This window comes from Barbatula barbatula, assembly GCF_947034865.1.
Source record: "Barbatula barbatula genome assembly, chromosome: 22".
Taxonomy (NCBI): Eukaryota; Metazoa; Chordata; class Actinopteri; order Cypriniformes; family Nemacheilidae; genus Barbatula; species Barbatula barbatula.
Genome location: NC_136785.1, coordinates 20,059,418 through 20,086,582, shown reverse-complemented (window position 1 = coordinate 20,086,582; position 27,165 = coordinate 20,059,418). Strand labels below are relative to the sequence as shown.

The window sequence follows — 27,165 nt, the reverse complement described above, 5'->3', positions numbered from 1 at the left end:
AAATGTCTCTTTTGTACAAAACTCTATTGTCAGTCTGTTTCCGTGGATGGTAATAGTTTAATGTCAGCAGCTTTTGTGAATAACACTGTGTCCTGAGATTCCAGTGACAAGCAATTTGTCTGTTAAAAATGAAGGTGAAAATGTGCTACGGCTTGATCACATTAAAACCCTCACAACACAACACACCTCACCTAAAACAAAAAACACCTACGCACGCGCACACAAACACACACACACACATAGCCCTGTCAGTTTATTCATGAGTTTTGTCATATAATACCAGATTCTATACTTTTACAGTCACTCTCATGACAATGTTTGATGTTTAACATTCATGAGGTGTGTGGGCGATGTAGGTCAAATGAGCCTTGTTTATCATTCTACCAAAGATAACATTATCTTACAGTATTTACTACTGTTTACTTTCAGTTTATTATACTAAATATAAAGGTACATTATTAAAGTCTCAATCATATAGTGCAGAATGTCATAGCTCACAGTACTGTCTTACATCCCGGAGGTGCCCAACATCCACTGGACACAGGTTGCAGCATAAGCATCTCCTATGGTTATAAGATCAGACACAAAAACAAACTTTGAGCCAATTTATAGTTTGCTGACGTCTGGAAAAATCTGAATTAAAAGAAAACATGTTGACTATAAGCAAAACATATAAGTTATACAAGTAATTAAAGTATCTGTTAACCCCTTCACGGCTGCCTGCGCTTGGGTTCTTCCTACCAAATCCTTGACAGAACAAACAAGCTATAACCGAACCCAGCAGGCAGTATGGATACGGAGATTTATCGTGTTTAATATATAACACGATAAAAAACAAAAACCCACGAGGGGGAACAAAACAAGAACCGGGGACACGATAACAACACACGAAATACTGATAAAGAACTAAACACACTTGACAAGAACTTAAACTAAAAAACTAGACTAAACAGAACACTCACATGGACTAGAATATAATAAACACAGAGGGTTTCAGGACAAGAGAACTGGGAAAAATTTAACAAGAATCCTTGGACAAGGCAACAATCACAAGGCTTTGAACAAGAACAGATACAGATAGAACAAATAAGCACAAGACAATAGACATGAGGGCATTAAATAGGGAAACTAACAGAGGATAATTATAAAGGGACAGGTATGGGGGATAAAACACTCAGGGGAAGCTAACGAAGAAACGAGAGGGGCGGTGTAACGGTCACCAGCTGGAGTGCCCTTGAGAACCACCAGAGGGCACTCCACATCAGACTTTCCACTCACTCACAAACTACATTTCCCATAACTCACTACCCGGACTCATCAGCACTGATTGCACACACACCTGCATATCATTCACATACACATATATATACCACTTCCACACACCCAATTTTCTGCCTTGTTCCCTGATTACTCTTTTGCCTCTGGTCCCTGCCTGTTTTGTTTGTTTCTCTGTTTGGACTGCCTGTCTGTGTATGACCCTTGCCTGTTATTTGGATTACGCCTTTGGATTACCCTCTAATAAAGCTGCAATTGGATCTCACCTTCAAGTCTCAGAGCAGTTCGTGAGAGAAGACTTCGCCACCCGAGATCCAGCAGCAACACCTACGATGGACCCTGTCATCCGTCTCTTCCGCCTCAGCCAAGGTAACCGCCCGACAGAGGAGTATGTTGAGGAGTTTTGTGAGCTCTGCCATGGGGTGGATGAGAAGGAGGCGGTATTAAAGGACATGTTCCGCTATGGGCTTGAGGACATTTTGGAATACCTTATGCCTGACAACACTCCTCAATGGACTTTAGGTCAATATATTGACCTTGCCCTTCGGATAAGCGGCTCGCCCTTTATTGTGGGAGAGGGAGACGACAGGGTTTTACCCCAAATAATGTTTTTGGGGGCGCAAACAGTGTCAAGCGCAGTTGGCAGCAGAGCCACTGCACAAGATGGCCGCCAGCCCAGCGCCACTGCATGAGATGGTCGTCAGACCCATGGACCGTGGAACGCTTTTGAACAAGTGGGGGCCATATTTTCAAGTCACGCAGAGGGGGTGGGGGCGTCACATCTACAGTACACACATGATGAACACGCACACATGCTTCCTCAGATTAACCACTCTGATCCCACTCTAACATTCACACACAACAGGCCAAGTCTATATTTACACATAAACGCACAGATGAAACTATAGCAAACACATAAAGTATATCCAGTCCACAACCACAACTCATCTTGCTGCCTTGAATCTAAATCAACATTATAGTCATCATCATCACAATTCAAGACATTATTATCAGATTGATGTGCAGAGCCGCACAGACACACAGACACACCCACAAAACAAGTAAAGTTTTCCGCTCGTGTCACACAATGTCAGCCAGTTAAAATCTTTGAACCACTGATATTGAACTGATCTTGCTCATTGTGAAGACCCAGTCTCCTGTACCTTTTTGGTCTTCATAAGAACAGCAGGGTTTTGTGAGATCCCCCGCAGCACTCACTTGTAAAGTGGCTGTCGGTAGATTGGCTCGAAGCCGGATGAGAGCAGCTAGCGGGCTCGTCTGAGTCCGTGGTGGAGATGGACGCTCCGGGTCTGTTGTTGAGGCCACAGAGGAAGCTGGAGTAGTTTGCTCATTTAGTTTTGCCAGTTTATTTGTAAAAAATGTGACATTAACTTCTGTCCCTTCATTGTCGCAGCCTGGTAATGCCGCCAGTGGTTAAACAGGTGCCCGCCGTTAGCTCGCGACGATGCTCGCACATGACAGACCTAGTAACTACGTCGACGTAACGTCGTAGTTGAAAAACAATGCACACTAATTTCAAATAAAAATGCACGCCTGTTCCTGAGCCTGTGCCGGTTCCTGAACCGTCGGATCCGCGCTATACCCCTGAACCGACAGGTCTGCCTGGTCCCCTTGAAGGGACGTCTCAGCCCTGGCCGCCTGCACAGCCTGCTCCGCCCTGGTTGCCTGCATAGCCTGCTCCGCCCTGGCCGCCTGCATAGCCTGCTCCGCCCTGGTTGCCTGCTCAGCCCGGTTCCGCCTCTGCCCCACCTCCCTCCTGGACAGTTTTAGGAGCGTCTGGAATCCGCTCCTTAAAGGGGGGGCTATGTGACGGTCACCAGCTGGAGTGCCCTTGAGAACCACCAGAGGGCACTCCACATCAGTCGGGCCAGAGACGAGACATGAGAGAACACATATTATGTCATAACTGACCAGAATATGTTTCTCTCCACACAAAACACGTGGCCCTGTCCTGATCCTGCCACTAGACTAGGAAATAAAGACTTGAGAAGGCAGGATCATGACAGATTTGTAGGTATAGGGTCTAGCATGCATGTAGTTTATTTAGATGATCTAATGATTTTAGAGAGTTCATCTTGATCTATGGTAGATAATAATAGAAATTTCTCCTTAGGGGCGCTGTAGTTAGTCGTTTGTTCAGCGGGTTTCACTTCTGGTTGCATAGTTATAATTTTTTCTCTAATATCTTGGATTTTATTTGTGAAATAGTTCTTAATTTCATCACTGCTATGCTGGTATACAGAATCAGAAGTCGTTGACGATTTATTTTTGGTTAATTTAGCCACTGTATCAAATAAAAACTACGGTTATGCTGGTTTTCTTCTATAAGTGATGAAAGGTAGGCAGATCTAGACGTTTTTAGGGCTTTACTGTATTTTCGAATACTATCCTTCCAGGCAGTACGAAATACCTCTAATTTAGTTTTCTTAAAGTTTTCGTGACGCTTTCTTTAGAGCCTGAGTGTGTTCATTATACCACAGTGTCGGTCTGTCATTTTTAATCTTCTTTAAACGCAGAGGAGCAACTATGTCTAGCGTTTCCGAGAAGGTGAAGTTGAAATTTTCAATGGTAAAGTCAAGATCTTCAATGTTATTACTCATGCTAGAGATTTGAGACAATTCAGGCAAATTATCAAGAAACGCACCTTTGGTAGTTTAAGTTATTGTTCTACCATATTTGTAACAAGGAGTTTGATTTGCAGCCATGGGCCAGTGAAGCAAGCATGATACCAGATAATGATCCGAAATGTCTTCGCTCTGCTGAAGGATTTTTACGTTGTCCACATTTATACCGTAAGACAGAATTAAATCTAAAGTATGATTGTTGAGTGGGTCCTGACACATGTTGACTAACGCCCATGGAGTTAAGAGTGTCTTTAAAAGCCATTCCTAAAGCATCTGTATCATTATCTACATGAATGTTAAAGTCACCAACAACAAGGACTCTGTCTGCAGCCAGTACTAGTTCTGATAAGAACCAACCAAATTCTTTAATAAAATCAGTGTGTTGACCTGTATGGCTATCTACAATAGCCAGGATACATTTTAAAGATGTTTTATCCTTAGTATTAGGTGTTGATACATGAAGTACCATGTCTTCAAAAGAATTGTATTTAGGATTAGACTTCTGGGAAATGCTAAAAGAGTTATTGTACAATGCAGCAATACCTCCCCCTCTGCCTTTTAGGCGAGGCTCATGTTTATAATAATAATCTTGGGGTTCAGACTCATTTAAAGCAATATAATCATCTGGCTTTAGCCATGTTTCTGTCAGACAGAGCATGTCTATTTTGCGTGAGACAGCAAGCAGACAATTATGCCATTCTGTCTGCTTCCTGACCTGGGCCCCAGTGAGTCAAGTTTTAGCATTAAGACTATGTGCCATATTTCTAGACAGAAGAAAAGCTCCAGCCCAGGAGGGGTGTAGACCATCACTTTTCAACAGGTCAGCTCTGCCCTCAAAACTCTTCCAGTTATTTATAAAAACTATTTCATTCTGCAGGCACCACTCAGACAACCAGATATGATAATATGCTATGTATCTCATCACCACGGTAAGCAGGGAGGGGGGCCAGAGAATATTACAGTGTCTGACATCGTGCCTGTGAGCTCACACACCTCTTTAATATTATCTTTTCTGATCTCCGATTGACGGAGTCGAACATCATTTGTGCCGACGTGAATAACAATCTTACTAAATTTACGGTTAGCCTCAGCCAGCACATTTAAATTTGACTTGATGTCAGGCGCTCTGGCTCCCGGTAAACATTTGACTATGGTGGCTGGTGCCTCTATGTTAACGTTCCGAACAATAGAATCACTGATAAGTAGGGCACTTTCAGCAGGTTTCTCAGTCGGTGCGTCACTGAGCGGGGCAAACCTGTTCGAGACTGTAGTCGGAACGGTTGAGTGATGTTTTGACCTGCGACTACACCATCTCATGGTCACAAAGCTTCCCAGATGTGGGGGATCTTCAACCGGATTTGGGCTGTGCGCGCTAATGTTGCTCGCATCCAAAGTGTTTTCTAAGGTCCTTACACTCTTACTATCCTTAGATAAAGATGGGATGCGAGACTCTAATTCTGAGATCTTCTCTGTCAGCCTAGTTATTTCCCTCCATTACATTATCGCATGTAAAGCCCTCGCCGAGAAGGCTAAGCTAAACATTTGACAGGAGTGACAATGCAAGTGACAATAATAAGAGGAGAAGCCTCACAGGGTTTGAAGAGTAATTCCAAATTTACCAAGGTTGTTTGATTTATCGTAGTATATACGCTTAAGAGAGAAACAGTTAGCACACAAGACAACTAGAAGGCAAGATGATATTTAACAGTGTAAACAGAAAGCCCGCTAGCACGCTAACGGCGTTGAGTTAACTACCAATTGTGGTTTAAGATCTTCAAATAAATAGCCAGGAGAGGGTTATTGGGATATCAGGATAAGTTAGCAACGACAAGACACACAAGGGACACAAGAGAGCAGACTAAACAAGGCAGGGCTCACAAGACAATGAATCAAAGGGAAAATATTAAACTAAGGTAAACTGCTGAGGAGAGGTAACTGGGAACTAGGAACAATAACTAGATATCAGAGACTAGCAATATTTTAACAAAGATTGAGGAAGTCAGGAGAACGGCTGACCCATACACAGGCTAACATACACATATAACGTACAACAATCTAGAATTATAATCATATGAAAATATGATACATGCTGGAGTCCTGACATTATGTTTAGTAACATTGCAGGAATATAAATATTATCACTAGATGAATATATTTATACAATTATTATTACAGGAGCACAGAGATAAGTGGAAAGATATGCAATGATATCTGTGTGTGACCCTTCGTCTGCAGTTATTCATTATTGTAAAATCCCACAGACTGAAACAGCACACATGTTCAACAAGGTGCTTTTAGTGTCAGTCACTAGTAATACTGTGTTATACCCAGAATAATGAACATCTCCAGCGTACACTGTACTGTATAGCAAGCATTAGTCACATTCCGCACCAATCTATATATTTAAGGTAATGCTTTAAAGGCATTTGCGCTGCCGCAAGCTGTTAGTAAATATGGCCCCTTGTACTGTATGTGTCAAATATGAGTCAAAACTAATATTAATTTCTCCTTGATATCTGAAAAAATGTCTAAAGTGTAAATTAATTTAAAATCAATACACCAGTGGCTGAAAAGTGTGTAATAATGAATTAATGATTATAAATAAGAGACATTGATAAGCTGTCTGTCACGATAATTGCAAAGCAAAAAGAGTGAAAGAGTGATTTAATTATTATGATGAAAATATGCTTAATATGAAAACATTGATCTTTATAATAAATCTCACATGAATCCCTTCACTTCTGCATTTCTGAGTAGATATTGACAATATTGATAGTCAGCAAATCACTGTTCAGTGTATGTTGTCTTCAATATTCCGCATCATCCTTTTTCTTATTTAAAATAAATAAATTGATGATTTACTTTTAGTGTAAAATAATGCTTTATTGTCTTTTTGAACCAAATCATTTATTTAAATCTACTTCTAGACTGTGTGTGTCAGTAAACTACAGAAATATACTAGTGTGTGTATGTGTTTGTATTGGTATTCATCACTGGATAGTAATACCATTAGATTATAACCTTGTGGGGACATTTTTCAGGTCCCCATGAGGGAAAACAGATTATAAATTATACAGAATTATATTTAGTGAAAATGTAAGAATTACTGAAAGGTTTGTGTGATGTTTAGATGTTGAGGACGGGTTAGAATATATCATAAGCCTGATATGAAGTCAATGGAAGTCTGTGGAGTGTCCCCGTTCAACATGGAAACCAGTGTAAATGTGTGTGTGTGTGTGTGTGTGTGTGTTTGTACTTCATGTGAAATTCATAGTTTTAAAGGGCCAAACAAAAGTTACTTCACTTCTCTTTGTGTTTCTTGTGTTCCCCGTCAGTCAGGTTCATTTGAAAACTTTTACTTTTACTGATTTTAGTCACCTGTCTTTGTTTGGTTCCTTCACTGAGTTTTATATCTATACTCCTGGTTGGTTGTTGTCTTTAGTTTATTTATAGATGGCACTTTAAGTTCCAGTGTGTTCCAGTAGATTATTAAAGTTGACATGAAACATATTGTGACGTACTGTATATCTCAGTTTAACAGCTTCTGGAATCTGTTAAACAAATGTAGGGCTGAACATGATTTCAAGAGTGAGCCTTATCATTGCACAGTGAGTATAGTCTAACTCCTGTGTGCAGACATTACTGTACGTCATACAGAGAAGAGAAGGCGTTTGGATCGGAAGGGCAAGCGAATGTCTCTGACGCAAGTCTGTGAGGGCACATGAATAAAAAATAAATAAAAGAATGACCCGCATGGATAAATCATTTATAATAAACACTGCAATAGTCCATATAAAAATAAGAATAGAAAAGTCAACGGCAATGTAATGAGCTGCTCCGCTGTGCATCTGTCACATGTTCTTGTTGAAGCACGTTTGATGTTACCTTGTCAATGATTTCTGGGATTGTTTGATACAATAAGCACAGTAAACTCGCCTCTCACAGCAGAAACTTGTGCACACCTCACTTAAACGTGTCCGTCCTTATTGATTCATTCCTCCACGTCTGCAGTAAATGACACAGTTGGTGTAAAAGAGTGAACGCAGCATCTAGTCTGAGCTGACAGTGCTAACAGATGGAGCTGGAAGCTGAAGATCAATACACTGTCCTATGAGACACAAACACGCTGGCATTTGCTTTGTGTTCACATGTTTACAACGGTGAAACCCATCTGAAGTCTTTACAACAGGCCTGTTCAGTTTTCACTTTCTTACACATTAATCTCTACACACATTGACCATGCGCTCTCCTCTCTTACCTTCTTGGTCTGATCATTGACCTCTTGCTGAGATCAGATGAGAATTCTTCAGCTGTTAAGAGAGTTGACAAATTGCCGGAGATTTTAAGTTGGAAACTTTCCTCGGAAATGAATGGGAATATATGGAGCTGAAACAGATCACTGCACTGCAGGTCACTGTTGGAAACCCTTCAGGAAAACAAGACACAAACACTCATTGAGTGTAGCAGATGTATTTGTACTTTTTAATTGTCTGAAATATACAGTTAATGGATATATAGAGCTACAGGAATACAGGAGCATACAATCATCCGGACAGAAATATAAGATCTCTGAAAGCCATGCATGCTTAGACATTCAGATATTACAGTGCTGTCAAGAACATTTTTCGGGAACTGTATTCAGAAAGATAACCAATCGTGATATGCCTTCTACACTTATGAGCACATTCATCTGTTTAAGAATTAATACACCGTCCCCGAAAAAGGGCCTGACAAGAGAAATCTGCTGTATGTGTGTGTTGGTCAGTGGAATGGAAAGTGTTCACAACATTTGCAAACAAATACTGTACATTCCGGTAAACTCTGACATGAATACCACAGCCCACAGGCTAAGAAAATATCATACTGAAGACTGAACTGTAACCATTGCTTAGATGAAGGAAATATCCCCTGACTCTAGAAGTGTTAAACCTTCTGTGGTGTTCGTGAATGATATCTCATGTTGACCAGCTTAAGGATAACAGCCCATGTCTAGAGTTCAGAGGCCTCGTTTATTAAGCGCGGCTACACAGAAAATGCATCTTATACTGTGTGTGTGCTAACATCAATGCAATGTTCGGACAAGAAGTCTTAGTCTTGGGAAAAGTGCATAGTACCACATGAGGATCTCAGGTTAATTAATCATGATGATTATAATAAAACTCAGTGGTGTAAAGCAGGGGTTCTCAACCTTTATGTCTCCAAGGCCCCCCACTGTATTCAACAATATTCAAAGCACGCCCACCTGCTCCCAATAACTTCTATCCAATAAAATATTATATTATAGCGCGGTTTCAGCTATCCAAGCCCGTCTAGTTGGCTAGCGAAGAGGATCCATCTCGGCCAAGCGATCCAGTTCGCCAGACACCCGCCCAGGTTTGGCGTATTCCATTACCTAAAGAATGCTCCAATGCTTTGGGTCAAGGTGCCATCCCTCTTACGAAAGGCGTCGAGTATGACCGAGATGTCCTCAGGGTTCCAGGGTTCTACAGCCCCTACTTCATTGTTCCCAAGAATGGTGGGGGCCTGCGAACATCTTAGGGCTGCGCTCTCTGAACTAAGCTCTTCAGGCTTCTGTTCAGAATGTTGACACAAAGGCACATCCTGAGGTCTGTCTGACATCAGGATTGGTTCATGGCTGTCGACCTGGAGGACACGTAATTTCATGTCTCGTTCCTCATGCGAGACCCGAGCATGTCAGTGCGAAGTCCTTCCCTTCTGTTTGGCTCTTGCTCCCCTCTGGGAGTAGGGCATTTGTATCCTCAACCATCTCATGAGATCTGTTGTGTATGCACAGGGACCTTGGGCTTCGGCACCTTGACTGACCCTGCGAGAGCACCTCTTCTCTCGGTGTGGAACTAGACTCGCTCACCATGATATTGTGGAATGCAGTCAGTGCTGTGCCGCCTGAGAACCAGCGGTCCCACTGAAAATCTTTCATAGGCTCCTGGGAATATGGCGTCCTCTGCAGCAGTGTTCCGCTCAGGTTGATGCATATGAGACTGCTTCAGCATTGGCTCCAGAGTCCAGTTCCTTGGAGGCCGTAGCACACCGGCACGAAGTGTGTTCAAATCACGCCTCGCTGCTGTCACACCCTGGCCTCTTGGACAGATGTGTCCATTTCTCGGGCTGTGCCACTCGGGCAGGTCGAGCCGCATTCTGATGAGGACAGACACCTCCCTGCTCGGCTGGGGTGATGTGCGCAACAGGCATGCAGTGTTGATGCTTTGGGCCCCCGCCTGCAGTGGCATATCAATTGCCTGGAGTTGCTGACTGCTGGGCTTGCTCTGACGAGGTTCTACTCCGGCACGGACACCTAAGGGCACAGCTGGCCGTGGGGCAAGCGTACGAAAGTTTCCGGGCGGGGCGGCTCATATACCAACGCTCGGTAGAGGCGAGTTTCCTCCCTTCTGACGTATTCCTCACTCTTGGTTCCCCGCTGGAGAACCTGTGACCTCCCCACGGTGGACTCCACCATTCCATGCACCCCTGTTGGGGTCATGCACCCTTCTCCCATGAGTTCTCCCCATTTCGCCAGACCGTGTGTGCAATTTCCACATATCACCTCCCTGTCGGTAGGATGTGGCCTCCGTAGCACGGGCTCCTTTTTGAGTTTACTCGCACCATTCGCACGAAATTCACTTCATTACAGACGCAAATTCGCGTCATGGGAAGGGCTTCTGCCGCTCGCTCACGGCCCTACTAGAGCAAGCTCCCGATTGGTTAACGTGGCATGAATTTACGCCAAAGTTCAGATTTTTCAATTTTTTTCGAATTTTCGCCAAAGTTCAGATTTTTCAATGCTCAGTTCGAGCGAATCGCTCCGCAAGTAGGTCATCGCGTCTTTGCATTGACTTAACATGCACTCGCGCTTAACGCTTCATTCGTGTTTGGTGTGAACACACTATAAGGCTATACAATTGACACTTTTCCACCAATCCATATATTTAGCAAACATTTAAAATGCTTAAACTTGTTTAACACACAAGCTCAACCAAGACCAAAACAGAGCAGTTTTACTGCCAAATTTACAAATGCCTTTACACTGTATGTCAGAACAGATAACGTCACGTTCAAAACCTATAACATTCTATAAACTTATAGACTATAAAGTCAAAGTGAAAAGCTGTTCATATTGTGAATTATAACACAAACCCCATACATCTTCTGTATTTTAATCCAAATTGATGTTATGCAAATATATAAATCACAGCCGTAGTCTATGTTTACGCCTGCTGTCATAAACATGTAAAGTGAGGAACAGAACATTACCCTACGATGAACTCCCTTCCTAAAATACATATCCATCTATCATTTTTAAATTGTATTAATAGTTGATGTGATATTACCGCATAAAGACAACATATTGTTTCCAAACTTCCAAATATTTGGCTAGACTTGTTGGAGGTTTACCCTGAAGAGACATTTCCAATTCAAATGCATTTCTACTGTAATAAGTTTCACTGAAAACTATGCATTTAAAGTAGATAAACACTTACCTAACCTTTTGGATGCCCCTGGGGGTCCCCGGACCCCAGTTTGAAAACCCCTGTCATAAACCACCGGCTATCATACAGAGAGGCTGGTGAATGAATACAGACAAATCTCAGCTGGGGCATTTATTGTCCAGAGAAAGCATCAGGTAGACATGAAACATAAAATAATGCAGTTGATAATTGTTAGGAGAATTGAAAAAAATCGTCATAGCAATTGTAAAAATATATTATAATGTATATATTATATTAATTGTTTTTCGTTTTTTTGAAATGTATTTCAATGCTCATTTTGTATAATTTTAATTTATTAGTTATCCTGAGGATTAGTTATTCCATTGGAATTTGGGCTACAGGCCCCCCAGTTGAGAACCAATGGTGTAATGTACAAGAACACTTTATGTGTTCTTAATAAAGATGTGGTGTAAGACATGTGGTTGTGCCGTGTAGTGAGTTAATGTCAATAGAGTTATAGACACAACATTTTAAAAACAGTTTAGTAAATTAACATATGCTAAGGTGAATAAATGCTGTGGAAGTGGGCCTATTTAGTTATTTACAAATTCAACCTTATTGTAAAAAGTGTTTAAATGTGGTTTAAAAGTAAAATAGGGATGGTTCACTTTTTATAAGAACTGAGTTAAGGGGCTCTCAGGACTGCAGGAAGGTTTTGTAGATGCGGAGTGACTTGTCAGGAGTACTCGCTTTTTGTTGTGTTTGCACCACAGGAACCGGCTGGAAATATAGTTTGGAAGAAGCTTTTAGGGGAACACTTTAGCTCTTTCTCTGAGGCAGGGTCTAAACCAGCAGGATAGGAACGACCTGTGATATAAGCAAACGCTGATTGGCCGAACTTCTGTTTTTTGTTAAATTACATCGCTGTCGACCGGCTGACGTCACTGAATAGTTCCTTTTGCCAGTGCGAATGCGATCTGGGAAATGGCCTGAGGGAAAACTCAGTTAAAGAATGGCAGCCCCCTTTACTTTTACTTTGTTCCTGAACTCATACAGTTGGAAAGCGCCCCTTTTGACATGAGAGTTTCATTGAATCCATTGTTCACTTTTGGATTATTACTGTATACCAAGTCATTAAAAAAAGTTTAGCAAGTTATTGGGCTTTTATTTTTCAAACAGTAAGTGTTGATTGTAAAAAATTTCCACCACTAATCCCACTTAAGAGGCCACAAAAAAGTGTGTGCGCGTGAACCTCTATCTATGCCAACAGCAGGTGGATTTCAGCCTGGATAAACTATTGTCATCCTAAAATAGAGGATTTGACCGTTGGCTGCTGCTTTTTAATGTGCTAATGAATATGCTGAATGTAGATTTCACATCTGGAAGAAATGTGTACACACAAGTTTTTTTGTGCATACATTCTCGGATCTAATTAGCATTTTATAAATGAGGCCCCAGAACCTAAAATAGACCTGGGGTGAGCTCTCATACTATACCTCTATCATTTTCAAAGACTTCGTTTTTTAAGCCTCCTCGCTGTTGTTCTGAAAATGAATGGCAATAAAAGATTTCTTTCCATTTTGAGTTAAAACAGTGTTGTGTAAACGTTTCTTCACCCTGAACACTCGGTAGCAACCAACTCACAACACTGTGGCAGTCCTAGAAACCATATCGTAACACCCTAGCAACCACTCAGAACACTGAGTTTGAAAATGTAAGTGCGTAGTTTAGGAAATGTAAAAAATCGTTTTAACATTATTGTAGGACTAAAACATTGAGCTATGATGCAGTTATGTATAGACCTTTCCAGATCACATTCGCCGTCTCGTGCCCAAATCATTTCTGTATTGCTGATAGGAAATGGTTTTCACAGAGTATATTTGGCAAATGATGTCATTCTATAGTAAAAGCTGCAATCTGTAACTCTTGCCCTTCTTTCGCCACCTCTGTTACTGTATGTACTTCATACATGTTAATCAGTTAACATCGAAGTTATTTATTTAATTATTAAAAGCTTACCGTTGTGAGTCGGGGCAATGTAAAGAGACCACTTCAGCAACGTACATGCTCAATAACTGCTTACGCTAAAGAAGTTGTAAATTTCAGCTTTAGGAGACTTGGCCCGACTGGCTTTGTTGTGCTGGAGCTTTAATACAGATGTACCCTGGAGCTTGAAGGGGTGGTCTGTTGTTAATGTCAGCGAGATGTTGTTTTGTGGGATTACACGCACGTATCCTCTCGTCCCTGTGAATGGAATCAATTAGTCACATTTAGCTGAAGACAATAGGATGAGATGCAGAGTAATCCACGGCAGTCGAACAACACTTCCCTCTGTGATTTATTTGACGATTCATATGAAATGTTTGAGTATGTATCATCCAGGCTTAGAATTAATGGCTGACTTACTGAGTTGGAAAAGCGATGGCTTGCCGCTTTTAAAAGTCACATAACAATACGGCAGTGATAAACAAAACGCATTAGCTCCTCTGCTCGGCAGCTTGGCACAGTCAGAAAGCTTTTTGTGGAACCTTTAAGATTCATGCTTCGCATTGTCTCTCTGCCCAGACTCGATGGATTACAAATCAAGTCTTTAGCTTCTTAAGTAAACCGCAGTGGGGTTCAGATGGGAGTTGTGCCCACTTTAGCCAGCGCGTCCCACGATTGCAAAAAAGAGCGAATTAATAGCAGAATTACAAATAGTGCTTCATAAGGAACATTTATGGTTTGGATAGATTATTTAACTCAGAAGAGGGAAAACGCTTTGGAGCTGGCCAGACAGCTGGCGTCAAAAGAAGAAAAATCATTGTCACAGAAGCAGGGCTCAGCTAAGCACCTAATCTTCAACGCTCAGCGAATACAAATGATCCCGTAATCGTCTGCAACCTTGACATGCAGACACAAGGTCGTGGTGGTGGAGCATGTCTTACTGTCTGCTGATGGGTTGTTGATTTGCAGTAAATAATAATAAGTCAAGTAAAGGTGCTCGGTGGCCTCTCCAGGGGTTGTGAGTATCTTTTGGCGATGTTGGTGGGATCACATTTACTATGTGCAGTCAGCGGTCTGAGTTAATCTCTCCACTTACCTGTTCTTGGTTTAGGTTAAATGTTAACTGTATTAAGTGTTTATAGCATTCACTGTAGTAAACTGTAATGAAACGGTAATACAATTCCCGCATACTACAGTGATTCTGAAACATACTCAAGTAAATATTACAGAACAATGCAGTATTTTTTATAGTTTGTTAATTCTGTCGGATGTGCATTAACAAAAGCACAACATTGAGAACATAAAAGTATGTGAAGTGTAGTGTGTAGCAGGCAGCAGTGATTTGTCGATGGCTTTGCAGGTGTTGGTCATCCACATTTAAAAGATGCAGCTGAAACAGAACTGAACTCCAGATCTATGTTCGCATTTTTATTTGAATTGATGAAAGTTAACAAAGCTACTCATCCGTTGGAACACTGTGCACTGATTGATCAGAAAATGTGTATCAACCGAGTCCTGTTAGATTTCAGGTTGATCTTTCTTTTTTCCAGATGAGGGGCCGTGCCGGAGGACGTACTGCGGTCGAGGGCGGGAGTGTGTGGTCAGGGTTGCAACGGGTCGTGCCGAGTGTGTTTGCCAGGAAAAATGCCACAGCTCGTTTGTGCCCGTCTGCGGCTCTGATGGACACTTTTATGAGAACCACTGCGAGCTGTACCGCACCGCTTGCCTGCAGCGCCGCAGGATTTATGTCCTCCACAGTAAAGACTGCTTCTTCAAAGGTAAGATGTCCAGAACTCGTACATGCTGTGTTTATCAGAGAATCCATCTACTGCTTCTACTAAAGGATTGATCTCAAAGGAAAGTTTTTAGGGTTTGACACAGATGGAGCTCAATGACCACTGAAAATAATTCGACATTATATTGATGGTTATGCACTTACAGTGGGAGAGGGTTAAAACATAAAGATGTGCATTTTTTATTCCTGCCTAAATCTTAATTTTACAGTATAGGGCCTTTTTAAGGCATGCCTGTGTGCTTTACATGGTCATGACAAGATCTTTTTACAATACATCTACACAGAGTTTGCTTTTATCTAAAGCAACATGCGGACCGGACCGAGCATTCAATATGAAGTGTGAATACATTACTGTCTGAAGTCCTTGAATCCAGAACATTTCTTTAAAAGCGTGTGATGTTTTTACCTTTTGTAAATTGGTGCATCACACATTGTAATGGTCTTTCTCATATAGTGAGCTTACAGCAATATTCATTAATCAAATCTGTGAGAGTGAAACCCCCCCCACCTTACTCAACCTGTTTAACATCATAAACCATATTTATGTGTAGTACTGATATCTAGAGCGAGCCCTCACATGTGACACGACTCCATAAGTTACAGTTTGTGATGTACAGTGTAATGCGTAAGGGAATTTTCCTCACGATAACACGGTCAAGGTTTAGGGCTTCTAACTAAATGAAGGTCATTGTGAAACACATGAAGCGCTTGACAATGTTCCACCTCATAAATAATCATGCAGGCAGTAGTGTTGTGCACAGAGGCGTGCGGTCTGAAGAGCTTCATGAGTATATGAGCTATAAACAAGAGCGCATGAAGACAAACAGCACCTCCGGATACATGTTTAATCCTAATTAAAGGAGAAGCTCTTTTGTTTATCTACATGTATACATTGTCATTTCATTCACTTCACTTGGGAATTTTTGCTCAGTAGAAATGTGTACACCGGATTAGTTACATTTCTCAGAGACGTCTCTCTCACGGCTCATGGATGAGAAATTGCAGACTTTGGCATCAGAATTGCAGAGATCGCTTCTGAAACATGACAGGTGTCTTCACACAGTATCAAAGAAAGCAAAGACTTCAGTTAAGTTTCCAGCTTGATCTCTATTTAATATCACGGCCGTCCAGGAGATATTAAAGATCTTTGGATTTATTTTATGATGAAATGTTCTTTAGTCCAGGATCAGAATTTTCTTTTTCGATGTTATGTTACTGTAATGCTTGATGCTGTCAGATGGATGTTGTTGGACTGTCTACATTGTTAGAGCATTGAAGATCAAGATGCACTTTCTTGACCTAAGATATTTTAAAGAGAAAAATGTTAGAATTGAGTTTATGTAAAAAAACAAGGGAAAACCATCTGCCAACGGGGTGAGAAAAATTAAACTTAAATTAGGTATTTGTGAAAAATGTCAAACTTAATTCAAGTTTATATTTCTCATCCTGTTTGCAGACCTTTTGCTTGTTTTTAACATAAACAGACTTAATATTTTAGGTCACTTTCTTGTCAAGTAATAGTAAATTGATTTTAGAAGTTTTAGATACTTTTCACTAAAATCAAGACAAAAATGATTTGTCACATTTTAACATTGTAGTTGTTGGACATTTATAGAAAAAAGCAATGCACTAATACAAAAGTCCTGCTATATCAGAATGATATCATAACTAAAAATAATAATAAAATCATTTTACAGTGGTGACTTACAGTAACAGAAATGTGATGCTTTTGAATGTTTCATTAAAATGATAATATTCATGAGATGTGTTTGGGAATGCAAATTGTACAGTGTTTGCAAATATTACTATCAAACTTGATATGATTTCACTCTCTTGTCATGTAAAGTCCAGCCCAACGTACTCCATCTGTCATGTATCTATCGATTAGACATCTCCCCAGCCAACCATGATGTGTTCTTACTCTCTTTCTTGAAAGAGTGCTGTACATTCAAATGAAAGATGCCTCTTGGGGTCATTTGTTCAACTTAACTTTGATTAAAACACACAACCTTCAACACACACAAAATAAAGTAACACGGTCTATTGGAAGCGAGTCTTTCATCTCTCACAGCCCACCAGAGTGCCACAACAAAGCGCCATAGTGTTCGACTGATGCTTGACTCTCTCCGGACCCTCTGAATCCCCGTGTCCACCATCAAAACATGCAGTCCTGTTGAAGAAAGCCTGGGAGGTATTTCAGTTCATCTCAGTCAGACTCAGGTCACACGCAGAGTATATTGAAGTTTAGTTGCTTTGACTTTATTTATTGCAGCAGTGAGTCTCATATTTGTGCAGAATCAACATAGCTTCAAAGAAATGCAGCTCAATGAGCAGTGTTCGACATTCACTGCTAAGCCATCTGAAACATAATCAACACTTACAGTACATACATTTCACGTCTGTACAACACTGTTAAAAACCCAGTCATTTTACACATTATTTTTACAGATTTTCCACGTAAAATAAAAAAACTGAATTTGTTTTACAGATTTTTCTGTATTTTTTTAAATAGGATTGGGGGTGTCATTTTAAAGGGGAAACATATATTTTTTTTAAATTCTGCCGCTCCAGCTGCCACAATATTTACGGGGTTTTTCAAGATTTCTTCGGTCAAAAACTATAAAATTACAGAAAAAGGGTGATGTCCTCATATCCTATCATTTTACAGGGGGAAACAATATTTTACCGTATATTTAAGTTTTTCCACTTTTCTGGAACACATCATTTTTCTGTTTAAATTTCAAAAAAATGAAAAGACAATTGTTAAGTACTTTGGAAAAAGAAAGGTAAATATTGAATGAGATGGAATTATGAGAAACAAGTTGAAAGGTTTTGAAAATAAATTTGTATTACTCGGAGTAAACACAAAATAATGCTATATAGCAGTAAGAGTGGTTCTTGGCTCATAATCAAAGGGGAACCACTTTTAGTGCTATATAAAACCATATTTTTGTGCTTAAGTTGTTCTTCGGCTGTTATGGTAAGATACCAAGATGTGCTGCAATACAGAACTAAAAGTGACTCCCCTATCATTACAAGCAAAGAACCACTTTTAGTTCTGTATTGCAGCATTTATATATTTTTTTGAGTGTAGAAGATTTCAGAGCAACAACGTAAACACATGTTACTGCAGCGCTTTTGTGGCCTGGCCGGTGCACATTTGCAAAGAATGGAGTCCTTGTAGATTATTTCTGATAACAAGCAAAAGAAGTAAATACATTAAGCTAGTAAGTTAAAAGTATGTGTAAGCGAGGTAGGCAGGACGAGAGCCGGGGTGCGTGAGTGATAATGAGCATCAGCTGTGCGCGCACCCGTCTCGTATCACGGAGAAGATCGGGAGCATAAGAGGACGAGCGACCGGACCGTCAGTGAGAGAGGACCAGGCCGGGACTTTATGGTGTGTTTATTTAATTAAAAGTTCATTTATGTCTTCTTCCTTCCCTTTTATTAACCTTGTTACAGTATGTCTAGCCGAAATTATTTTGTGTTAGCAGTAGAAGAACTGTTACTTGGCTAAACTTAAATGCAAAAAACGTAATAAAATGAACATACAATAAAATGCAACAAATTGTTTATTTAATACAATTGTTATGCAATAAAAAAATGCATGTAAAAAAATACTGATATCAATTGATTAAAATATAAATAGTTAGTAATTAGTCTATAAAGTAGTAAATAAAGTCGCCTTTATGATCCATCAGCCACATCAGCATTGAGTCAACGCAAATATAATAAATATAAATTAGAAAATACATATGAAGGTCTAGTCCTGGCTTAATCTCATCACTGTCCAGAAAACTGCCCCACATATTCAGATTATTATAATCCTAGTTTTATAAAATAATGCTCACATGAGAATGATCCTAAACCTAAGCGTCATGAACTGTGTGGGTGAACAGGACAAATGCACGGCAGTCAAGGAAACTATAACAGGGATCTTGAAACAAAGAACGAGCACAAGACAATAGACATGAGGGCATTAAATAGGGTGCTAACAAAGGAGATAACAATGGGCAGGTGTGGGTAATGAGACACAGGAGGAAAGCAATACTAGGAACGAGAGGGGCGGGGCCAAATGACGAGACTGGAGAGAACACATATTATGTCCTGATTGACAATAATATGTTTCTCTCCACATAAAACACATGGGTCTGTCATGATTCTGCCCCAGACCAGAAAATCAAGACAAGACAAGAGAAGGCAGAACCATGACACTAAGCTTTTCTTTGAGCATTTACACGGAACATTAATGTTGAACGCTGGCTTTCTGAACTGATATGTTGGATGTTCAAATGTTTTTTGTCTTTGTGTTTTTTCTTGTTTTTGGAATAAATGAGCTCAAAAGAGATGCCGTCCTTCTGTGGTGGAGAATAAACAGAGTCCCTCAGGTCACATGGCCACTTCATTAACTTTATTGCTCCCATGAGATTCATATGAGAATTTGCTATTTAAAATGGCTGTCCTGTTCTACTTTTAAACGTCCCATGTTTATTCGCAAGTCCCTGGCCTCATAAACATCCCTCTCAGCCACCACAGACGCTGATATGCCAGTGAAGTAAATTGTGTATTCAGTCTGTATTTGCCTTTGTTAATATGGCTTTGTTGTTCTATTAGCGTCACTTGAATTGAAGGCTTTAGGCTGGGTCTGAGGGCCAAAGCAGACATGCTCAGTTCAGACCTTCACCTTCAACCGCTGGCCAGTCAGAAATACAGCATAATCTCTTTTGAAAGGGCGTCTTCACATCGGATTAAGAAACTTTGACAGTGCTTTTATACTGCTTGTCTTTTTCTCTATGCCTCTCACTCAGGACTCAAGTCTTGGTCTGGGGTTTCAGTGATGGCTTTCACCCAAATGAGCTACCTCAGACCCAAGCGATTTCATTTGAACTGCTGAATTACAATTGGAAACAGTGAAATTAAAATGCTATTTTTAACCAATCTGGAAAAGTGATAACTTTAGGGACCTGTGTTTACACATCTTAAAGTAGCAGGGCTCTTCCTCTATTCTTTGGAGTTTTCCTATCTTGTTAGCCCACGGGGCGATTCTAGGCTTTCGATATTAGGCGGGCTCAGCCTCCAATGAGGAGATATACTGTATATATATATATATATATATATATATATATAGCCACTCTAGCACCACGTACTGTATTACTAAAGCATTACTAAAATAAATAATTAAGAGAGAATAAGCAAAATAAAGACAAGTTATATTGTTATTGAAATTAATATCACATTAATCGGCCAATCTCCAACATTTATAATTCAAATTGACAACAACAGCCACAAATCTATATAATAAATGTCACGATCTACTGTTGAATCATTATTTAGTAGAAGATGTTTCCCTGCCATTCATTCTGATTAGCTCCTGTGCATGACTCCGTGTTCATCTATCACTTCCACAATATGTTTTTAAATGAATAAAAATACTGAAGCGTCTGAAAAATGACACAGAGCTTCTAGGTACACTTTTGTTTACTCGGAACTCAAAACGAATGAATAACAGCAGCCACAACCAGTCAGAACTACAGTTACTCTATCTGCCTGTCGTCTTCCTGTCAGCTCTCTATAACTAGCTGCAGAAACATAAAACAGCACTTCATTCATGAATAACACATATCTGTGTGCTGTAATATCATCATGATCGTTTTCTAAAGTATGCCGTTGTTGTGTAAAATTCAGTTCCTGTGAAGAACTGTTCCAGTGGGCGGGGTCATGGGTGAAAATTTCATTTAACAGTAGCGGGGACAATAAACAAAATTTCTCAAGAGCAATTTTTCAAGGGAACACAAATAATATATAAAGATATGTGAACACAGAGGAAAGCCTTGCAACTATCATTATCGTAGCATGGAGACATGGAGCGTCATTAGGGTTATTTTCAAAGTCAATGTTAAAGCTGATTTTTAGTCATCAACATACAATGAAATTTAAATAAATCCAATGACTGTTTTGTGAAAAAGATATATAACAGAAGTCACCATAATCTACATTAAAGCGATTCATTTCATGTTCGTGTACCCAAACAGTCAGTAACAGTGACGGATGCTTAAATTCTGTGTTGTAGGCCTAGTCGTTGATGAGTTTCAGTCAACAGAATGTTTAGCTTATCAAAAAAGATTGCTGAGAAAACCACCTTTTCCCACTGAATGAAAGCTGTGCACCCTTTATTTTGAAATTCACTAAATATTCACTATATTGTCACCGGTATGGACGCGACTGTGTTTGACACAGGACCTGAATGGCAAGGATCGTGGCTAATTGTGGCCGTTAATGTTAACATTATGCCAGGTCACCATAAATAGAACGATGCATGGGAAATGGCTTCAGCGTGTGTGATGCACTATGCAACAAGCTATTGTAAACAAGCTAACGTTAAGTAACGTTTTAATTGCTAACATAGCAGATTTGTGTGGAAAAATACATTCAGCATTCTTTGCCACAACTCATTTATCAATGAATCAGCATCATTAAAGAGAATGACTTTATTTCAAGTGAATAAAATAGCATATTTAATGGAGTTCAACAACAACTGATGAACTGAGCCGCATACCTGACGCTGTGTGTAGCGTGAGATGAGATGAACAGGGAAAGCAGACAGTGGGCCAAACCCTGTGAGTCAGGGGATCTCAACTGTTAGACTCAATTAGATTTATATAGCGCTGTTCACAATGTGCATTGTTCCAAAGCAGCTTTACAGGGGAAAATAGAAACCTTAAAACACAAAAAAGGTCAAACACACTACATGGTGCTCTATATAATAAGTGCAATTATTCTAGTAAATAATATCTAATAATTGTAGTCTCCTGGTCGTTTATTTAGCATAACTGTTTGTAAACTTAAATGTCTGTAACTTGTGCTGCGACTACAGAAAATAAAACATGTCGAAACATTGATATATGTTCTCTTGTCATTTTCTCAAATAACTTCTAATGGTCTCACCCTGAGATATGTTATAAGCTCTTACTGACTTACCTTTCTTCCTTATTCAGTTTAATTCCATTAACTCATAAAACTTTACATTACGTCTTGCAAAGCAACAAACTAAAATGTTGACACAACTATATTAGCATCTACCAAACTAATGTTAGACTTTAAAGCATTGTAAGGTCAAGAGAAACATTCAATAAAGTGACCCTGAATGTTTAAACGTTGATGCACATTCTGTTTAGTTTTGATGTTTGTCATTTTAAGTCTTAAATTTGGGAAAATCCTCCAGAATAAGTAGATTTGACTGATGGAACAAATCTGAATGGCGTGTATCATTAAGCACTTGTCCGTGTCATAATACAAATATATTTGGTTCATCGTGTCTGGTTTGGTTTGCACTCTCCACGTGAGTCCTGACAGAGTCTTCACACTCACATACACAGAGAGAATATTTACGTCCTCTCCCCATTTCTCTGTTTCATCCCCATGGGCCCGGCAAGAGAAATGAGCACTAATACCTGCTGCCATGAGCTCTGTGTGCTCATTAGAAGAGGGCAGCGTCTCAATCCCTCTCTCACAATCCTCCTCTATACTGAACTCTCTTATGGTAGACACAGGTGCCTTCATAACACTGTGATATTTGTCTGCTTCTTCTTTATCTATTTACACTATCATTCAAAAATACACGTTTACTTTAGATTTTTGTGTCAGGAGTCAAATCTGGAAATGAACACGTACATTCCTTTGTGCACCTACACTCTTAATAATAAAGGCGCTTCATGATGCCATTGTCTAAATGGTTCCATAAAGAACTCTTAACACCTGAAGATTATTAAAAAAGTAAGAAAGAGAAACCAAAAATGGTTCTTATATGGCATCGCAGCTCAAAATGTGACATTGTGTAACCTACACGAACATTCTTTCTGTGCTCCTGGAGCTCGGTTGCTATGCAAAGACGGGGCTCCACCATGCCATACAAGAACCTTAATAATAACTACTAGCATCTGGATCTGAACAGAGCTGAACAATGACTTTCAGTTAAAGTCATGAGAGTCTGTTATTAACTTATGAACATTTTGCCTCGACTTATGCTGTCCAACAATGAATTATCTATCAGGCTCATGAGACAACAAGAACTGAGATTTTACTGCACCAATAATATACATTTAAACATGCGCTTTCTATAACTTGACACTTGTTTACTCTCCAATGCATAACATAAGCTTAACTCGGTCCTCTGAATATTCTCGTTGGCTTCTCTAAATCGTCTAGTTTGCTTTCTTGAACCCCCAAAAAAATAGCAAACTCTGACAAGACTAAAATATTTTTTTTATAAATGTCAATGTTGGCTACAGTCATTTGGCGAGCTGGTGACACAAATCCTCCGTAGTCTCTTTTCACTTTGAACTTCTTGGACCGTAGAGGCCACAGCAGAAGGATCAAGTGTCTGAATCTGGACGCACCAATAAATGACAGTTGTCATACAAATGAAGTCAAATCTCACCTTTGTAGGAACCTGATGAGATGCCGCTAATGTTTATGAGCACAGCAGGAGATGTTCACCGTGTGCCCTTCTGTCTGGAGGGACTGGATTCTGAAGGCCAATTACTTTCCCAGGATCTTAACATTCAGCAAGCTTTTCCCTCAACACATCTCCACCGGTCTCGCGTTCAGCAGATCTACACCAGCAGTCATACAGACGCCTTCTACAAAATATCAAATACAGTTCAAATCTTACTCTTATCGCATCTGCAATATGCCTTCATTTGAGAGTGACGTGTCTACACTTTTATTTTTTATTTGAGTCTTGTGTCTGATCAGTCATGGCTTGAAGTGCTGGAGAATTTGAGTGGGCTGGTGTGAAGTAGAAGTTTTGTCCCACGTGTATAGTCCACCTGCTGAGATAGACTTCCTGAGCCAAACATTCACTAATAAACGTCAATGGGATCTAACGTTCACATGCATCTCAGCAAAACTCCATAACTCCTGTATTGAAACAATGCACTTGAAGAAAACCCCTATTGATAATAAAAGAGGAAATAACAAGAAACAGTTTGAACTCAGAACTGTGACTTTTCTTTTGTGCTCAGCGTTAGGTGACCTAGTCAAAATAAAGAAAGTTTCCATCTCTGTGGAACTATGTTTGGATGATGAAATGCTTTTCTTTGTCTAGAGGGATTAGTTTCCTTGTTACTATCATCCTCGAAGCCTTAATTCTTATGAAAGGCCAACGCTACCATTACATCAAGAATCTTCGTTTTCCCTCTCAAACTGCAGTTTATGATATGAAGCAGTTCATTTATAATGCTGATTTATCTCAACTATCACAGGAGGATCAAACACATCTAACTCTTAAGTCTTTCTGCATTTTGCTGCGGACGGATGTGGCAGGCATTTGGAGGGTTCATAACGCTAAATAAGAAATGAATAATGGGCCAATATAACTACCGTTAAACTGCTGGGTTTTTACATGTTGGGAAAAAGTGAAATTGTACTGAGGTTGTTGCTGGAATTGCGTGTGTGACTGGTCTCTACAACATTGTGATTTTCAGATATGGAGGTTGTGTTGTTCAGTCTGCAGGTTGTGAGCTTAAGTATTTAAGCAAACACAGTTAATGATCCTTTATTAAACGGAGGATACTGTAACTGTCAAAGAGACAGATAATAGATTACAGAAGTCAGAAGAAGCACCATGACGTACAGATTGAGGTTTGTGAGATGAGCTCAATACACTATGTGATCTGTTTCTGACCCAGAGGTCTTCATAGCTGAGAAAACAGCAGCTGTGTCCAAGCCAAAATGAAGAGAGGTAAAAAATGTAAGTGGCCGGAGGAACAGAAAGTCCCAGGTTTCCCATCATGTGCAGTTGTTTGCATTATTCATGGGTTGGTTGTGCTAAAGGGACGGTGACTTTCAATGCTTTATACCTCTAAAAACAACAGAGAAAAAGGTTTTTGTGTAAATCATTTGATATCATTCTAATTCAAACAGCCGTGTGGAAATGTTTTGAAAGACATTTTAAATGAAAAGCACATCTAATTTAATTTCAATATCTTTTCATTTGATTTTTAAAAATAAAAAGACACGAAAGATGTCATATCATGACACAAGTAAACACAGATCCATTATTTCTGATAAACACATTAAATGAGTTAATAATGAATGAATGAAAACTCACATTTCTGCCAAAGCACATGCATTCATGTTGCTACTGTAGTGTGCTGCGAATAAAGGGTTATATCAAAGTTCTGTGTGTTATTACAGGCGCTCGCCGTCTTTACTGTTTTCATTTCAACCTCAAAGGCAGAAATAAATCTATTGATTTGTGTTTGTTTTCTTTAGGCAAGTTTTCAGGCCAAACCTTTGAGTGACGTGTCAGACGGGTGTGATGCTGTAATAAGATTCCTGTGTTGGGTGTTGAGTGGTATGAGAATATCGTCAGCATTGGTGAAACACTTTACAGGCTCTCGATTAGGTTCAATACTTATGTCACCGTCGCTACCATCGGTCTCCATCTTTTCCTGAGACGCTCTGAGATTTGCCACAATGATTACAGTCATCACACATTCTCACATCTCAAGAAACCGTTTGCTGATGAATGTCAACACAAAAAGCCTTTCTCTTTCATTCACCTCGTGCTATGGAGATAATTGGGATCGTTCGGTTTCTTGTCACTGGGTTTAAGGGATTAACTTTAGATTCAATAGCTGACTGGCGAGAGAATAAAAGAAAGAATACAATTCAGCTCAGATGACGGACAAAGAACTGAATGATTTTGGAAACGTAGGTGAAATATTTTCGCTATGATGTAAACAGACATCATTTTATTCATGATAATAAGTTCATAAGCAAGTGTTTGGTTTTACACAATGCTGTACTTGCATCTTCACGGCACGTCTGTGGTTGGTATATATTCCATTATTCTGGAAGAGTGTCGTCTGTGCTTATTATGCTGGACCGAAGGTATTTTCGTATTCTACGAATTGATGTACATGCATACATTTGTATAACCGGCAGAAGAAAATCTGCTTGAAATACTAAGCAAGTGCTGAATGAAGGCAGGTCGTTTGCTCATCGCGTCAAAAATGAATCTCAAACCTGTTTACTTGCGATCATAAATGAAAGCAAACAAGCGTGACAACTAGATGCACCAGCAGGTGTACAGACATCTGGTCAAATTCCCTCTGGGTTCCAGCATTACTCGTCGAGATGCATTATTCACCGCATTCTCAGGCCGAGCCGCCATCAGCCTGCTAAAATGCTAAATGGATTGGGAGGAGAAGATGTGTTTTGAAATGAAAGTGTCGTGGGCTTATTAAATCGCGCGGTGACGGGAATCTGTGCACATTCGCGCTCATGTTAGGTGACGGTGTTTGAAAGGCACAGCTGTTGAAACAGTAGGAAATCTCAACACGACGGTCACGTGCACTCCTGCACTATATACTGCTCCATTACATCACATCCCGTGCCGTTAGGTCACCTCTGGAGCGGTTTATTCTGCCGTTGTTTCTCTGATGAGAAATCATTTGCACTGTCAGCTGTGACGCATGTTGAGTGATCGTATCCTGCATTTCATTTCTACCCTTCAGTTAGTTGCGATGCTCCATAAGGACTTTTAAATTATTATTACGTACATATTTTAAAACTTTTTCTCTTTCTTCTTATTGTATTGTTTTTAATGTATGTATACCGCTGGAAAACCCATTGGTAAAGTATGTAACTAACTAACTAACTGACTAGTCCTGGGGCAGAGACCATTACGGTAAACATGAGGTTACATAGCATATTGGATCTATAGGCACGATTCAAACTCACTAAACATAATTTATTTCATAAGACTCAATGCTTTTTTACCCGTGTTGTCAGAAATAATCTGTACCTTCTGCTTGTGACAGTGTGAACAATTGTCTTTTCTCAAAATGTAAAAATGAATGTCATCTTAATGCTATAAAGGCTTTATACCGAAAGAACATATAAATCATATTTTCAAACTTTTCCACCGTTGGACAAAATTAAAAACTGATGTAATGTGTGAAAAGAAGGACCTGTTTTCACACTATAAATACTTAGCGCTGTTCCATCATCA

General features: G+C 39.9%; 1 protein-coding gene across 1 annotated transcript in view; it reads left to right on the top strand.

Annotated features, from left to right (window-relative positions):
* The window catches only part of fstl4 (follistatin-like 4), a 115,397-nt gene that overhangs the window by 38,233 nt on the left and 49,999 nt on the right, over positions 1–27,165 (top strand). The window contains exon 4 of the mRNA XM_079487457.1: positions 14,902–15,129. Within this exon, the coding sequence (XP_079343583.1) occupies positions 14,902–15,129 (228 nt within the window). The remainder of the gene's footprint in view (positions 1–14,901; positions 15,130–27,165) is intronic.